Source organism: Hemibagrus wyckioides, linkage group LG03 (assembly GCF_019097595.1).
Source record: "Hemibagrus wyckioides isolate EC202008001 linkage group LG03, SWU_Hwy_1.0, whole genome shotgun sequence".
NCBI classification, from domain to species: domain Eukaryota; kingdom Metazoa; phylum Chordata; class Actinopteri; order Siluriformes; family Bagridae; genus Hemibagrus; species Hemibagrus wyckioides.
In genome coordinates this window covers 2,342,646-2,347,645 of record NC_080712.1, presented here as the reverse complement: position 1 = coordinate 2,347,645, position 5,000 = coordinate 2,342,646, and the positions used below count along the sequence as shown (strand labels likewise).

Here is a 5,000-nt window from a genome sequence, read left to right as displayed (position 1 = left end):
AAATAAGAAGGAGTGAGAGAAAGTGATGAGTCAGATAGAGTGAGTGTGTGTGTGTGAGAGAGAGAGAGAGAGAGAGAGAGAGAGAGAGAGAGAGAGAGATGTTGAGAGATTGTGTGAGATGGAGTGAGTGAGATTGAGAGAGATGGTGTGGGTGAGATGGAGAGAGATTGAGAGAGATGGAGTGAGATGGAGTGAGAGAGAGAGTGAGATGAAGTGAGAGAGTGAGATGGAGTGAAATGGGTTGAGATGGAGTGATGGAGCAGACAGGAAGTGAGGCTGTGTGAGTGTACTCTGTGTAATTACAGACACCTCATTTACCTTAGAATATGAAGAATAACAGGTAAAGGGTTCTCCTGGAAAACACCTTGCTGTGAAGATCAGCATAGAACTGTCGAGGGTCCCTATTTACACTCTCACACACTCTTACACACACATATACACTCTCACACACTCTTACACACACATATACACTCTCACACACTCTTACACACACATATACACTCTCACACACACATATACACTCTCACACACTCTTACACACACATATACACTCTCACACACACATATACACTCTCACACACTCTTACACACACATATACACTCTCACACACTCTTACACACACATATACACTCTCACACACTCTTACACACACATATACACTCTCACACACTCTTACACACACATATACACTCTCACACACTCTTACACACACATATACACTCTCACACACTCTTACACACACATATACACTCTCACACACACATATACACTCTCACACACTCTTACACACACATATACACTCTCACACACTCTTACACACACATATACATTCTCACACACTCTTACACACACTCTCACACACTCTTACACACACATATACACTCTCACACACTCTTACACACACATATACACTCTCACACACTCTTACACACACATATACACTCTCACACACTCTTCTACACACACTTACACACTCTTACACACACATATACACTCTCACACACTCTTACACACACATATACACTCTCACACACTCTTACACACACATATACACTCACACACTCTACACACCCACATACACTCTCACACTCTCTTACACTCACACATACACTCTCACACTCTCTTTCACACACATATACACTCTCACACACTCTTACACACACATATACACTCTAACACACTCTTACACACACATATACACTCTCACACACTCTTAAACACACATATATACACTCTCACACTCTTACACACACATATACACTCTCACACACTCTACACACACATATACACCCTCACACACTCTTACACACACATATACACTCTCACACACTCTTACACACACATATACACTCTCACACACTCTTACACACACATATACACTCTCACACACTCTTACACACACATATACACTCTCACACTCTTACACACACATATACACTCTCACACACTCTTACACACATATACACTCTCACACACTTACACACACATATACACTCTCACACACTCTACACACACATATACACTCTCACACACTCTACACACACATATACACTCTCACACACTCTACACACACACATATACACTCTCACACACTCTTACACACACATATACACTCTCACACACACTTACACACACATATACACTCTCACACACACTTACACACACATATACACTCTCACACACTCTTACACACACATATACACTCTCACACACTCTTACACACACATATACACTCTCACACACTCTTACACACACATATACACTCTAACACACTTACACACACATATACACTCTCACACACTCTTACACACACATATACACTCTCACACACTCTTAAACACACACTTACACACTCTTACACACACATATACACTCTCACACACTCTTACACACACATATACACTCACACACACTTACACACACATATACACTCTCACACACTCTTACACACACATATACACTCTCACACACTCTTACACACACATATACACTCTCACACACTCTTACACACACATATACACTCTCACACACTCTTACACACACATATACACTCTCACACACTCTTACACACACATATACACTCTCACACACTCTTACACACACATATACACTCTCACACACTCTTACACACACATATACACTCTCACACACTTACACACCCACATACACTCTCACACACTCTTACACACACATATACACTCTCACACACTCTTACACACACATATACACTCTCACACACTCTTACACACACATATACACTCTCACACACTCTTACACACACACATATACACTCTCACACACTCTTACACACACATATACACTCTCACACACTCTTACACACACATATACACTCTCACACACTCTTACACACCCACATACACTCTCACACACTCTTAAACACACACTTACACACTCTTACACACACATATACACTCTCACACACTCTTACACACACATATACACTCTCACACACTCTTACACACACATATACACTCTCACACACTCTTACACACACATATACACTCTCACACACTCTTACACACACATATACACTCTCACACACTCTTACACACACATATACACTCTCACACACTCTTACACACACATATACACTCTCACACACTCTTACACACACATATACACTCTCACACACTCTTACACACACACACACACACACACACACACACACATATACACCTCTCACACACTCCTTACACACACATATACACTCTCACACACTCTTACACACACATATACACTCTCACACACTCTTACACACACATATACACTCTCACACACTCTTACACACACATATACACTCTCACACACTCTTACACACACATATACACTAACACACTTACACACCCACATACACTCTCACACACTCTTAAACACACACTTACACACTCTTACACACACATATACACTCTCACACACTCTTACACACACATATACACTCTCACACACTCTTACACACACATATACACTCTCACACACTCTTAAACACACACTTACACACTCTTACACACACATATACACTCTCACACACTCTTACACACACATATACACTCTAACACACTCTTACACACCCACATACACTCTCACACACTCTTAAACACACACTTACACACTCTTATACACTCTCACACAAATTCTTACACTCTCACACACTCACTGTGTTACAGTGTTACTGTTACATCATTACAGTGTTACTGTGTTACAGTGTGACATCATCACAGAGATAACTGATAACAGCCAGGTGGTCCATAATAAAGCCTGTAAACATGTGATTTTTCTGTGTGTGTGTGTGTGTGTGTGTGTGTGTGTGTGTGTGTGTACCTGCAGTATGTAGCCCCGGACGTAGTCTCTGAGGGTCCAGCCCAGGCCATGTAGGATGTGCAGCACCTCGTCCTGTTTGAGGACACTGAAGAGGCGGTCCAGCAGGATCTTAAGACGGACAGGAAGTGCGTGTGTTCCGTACAGCATCAGACTGCTGATGTCAAACACCACGTTGGACTGGACGATCTCCACCTGGGACGGGTGGTACAGGTGCTGCGTACTCAGCTTATCCAGAGCTGTGGTCAGACACACACACACACACACACACACACACACACACACACACATACACACACACACACACACACATACACACACACACACACACACACATACACACACACACTCAGATTACTTTACTGAGGACCAGCAACATGTTTTAGTTCTGCGAGTAAATAAGTAAAAGAAAAAGAAAAAAAATATCTAAAATAAATAAATAAATAGATACGTTTTTTGTTATGTTTTTTTTTTGTTTAAAAATTAATGCATCAATTATTATTATTATTATTTTAAAATAAATTATCTACATTACATAAATTCCACTTACTGAGAGAAAACAAACACACACACACACACACACACACACACACACACACTGAGCTGACCGTGAGCGACCCATCCATGTTTGCACTGGTCACAGGTGCGCAGGTGAATCTTCCCTGGCTGGAAACACTCACAGGTGCAGTTCACCAGAGTGCAGCGTATCGCCTGCAACACACACACACACACCATCAGTAGATCATTAATACATACCCATTATCAGTTCATTTCACTGTTAATCAAATGTTAAACTCACATCCATGATAGGGGCACTTCCATAACACACACACACACACACACAGAGCAATAGAGTGTGTGTGTGTGTGTGTGTGTTCCCCACTGTGTGAACTCAGCCTCACCCCTGAAAGCTTTTACAGCAACGAACATCACACTGAGACAGCAGGACACGAGATGATGTCTGACACACTGAATTAAAGTGTGTGTGTGTGTCTGTGTGTGTGTGTGTGTGTCTGTGTGTGTGTATGTGAGTGTGCAGAAGGAGAACATTTTACTTCCTGTCTGCATATCTGTATATATTGATTTAACAAATAAATCATAAGTTCAAGGAATAAAACATGTTTCAGTGTAGAATCATCTTTCAGAAGTAAAGAATCTTCAAAACTCTTCATGACACAAGAACCTTCATTTGTCCTGAGAGGGTTACGTGTGTACATGTGTTTAAGAAGAAAAGGGTCTTCAAAGAGTTCCTATCCAGGTGAAATCTGCTCCAAGTAGAACCTTTTATGGAACTGTTGGAGTATCTGGGCAAGTCTGCAGAACCTGTGAGGATCTCCGTCCTCCAGAAACAAAGGTTCTTTAAGTGTTCTTCAGATAATTAAGCTTCCTTAGTTTCTAAAGAAAGGTCTCAGGTTGAAATATTTGAAAAGTTCCTCTTTGGTTCTCCTACAGGAACAAAGAAAGAACATTTAAGAGAGCTTAAAAGAGCTTAAAATCTTCTGAAGTCTCAGTGTGATCGATTCAGTAATCTTCAGATGAAAGCAGAAGTGAGGCTCAGCCTGGAGAAGAACCGTGATGGGTTCTCCAGACCACTTCCTGTGACTAAAAGTGATCCTGAGAGAACATTCAGAGGATCATCATAGAGTCTAAGGAGGAGGACGAG

At 41.3% G+C, this 5,000-nt stretch overlaps 1 protein-coding gene across 6 annotated transcripts in view; it reads right to left on the bottom strand.

Moving 5' to 3' along the window:
• bnc2 (basonuclin zinc finger protein 2) overlaps positions 1-5,000 on the bottom strand; it is a 235,410-nt gene that overhangs the window by 54,089 nt on the left and 176,321 nt on the right. For all 6 annotated transcript variants that reach the window (XM_058386467.1, XM_058386466.1, XM_058386468.1 and 3 more), the window contains 2 exons: positions 3,946-4,048; positions 3,341-3,576 (listed from right to left, as the gene is read on the bottom strand). In XM_058386467.1, coding sequence (XP_058242450.1) covers positions 3,341-3,576; positions 3,946-4,048 — 339 coding nt within the window. The remainder of the gene's footprint in view (positions 1-3,340; positions 3,577-3,945; positions 4,049-5,000) is intronic.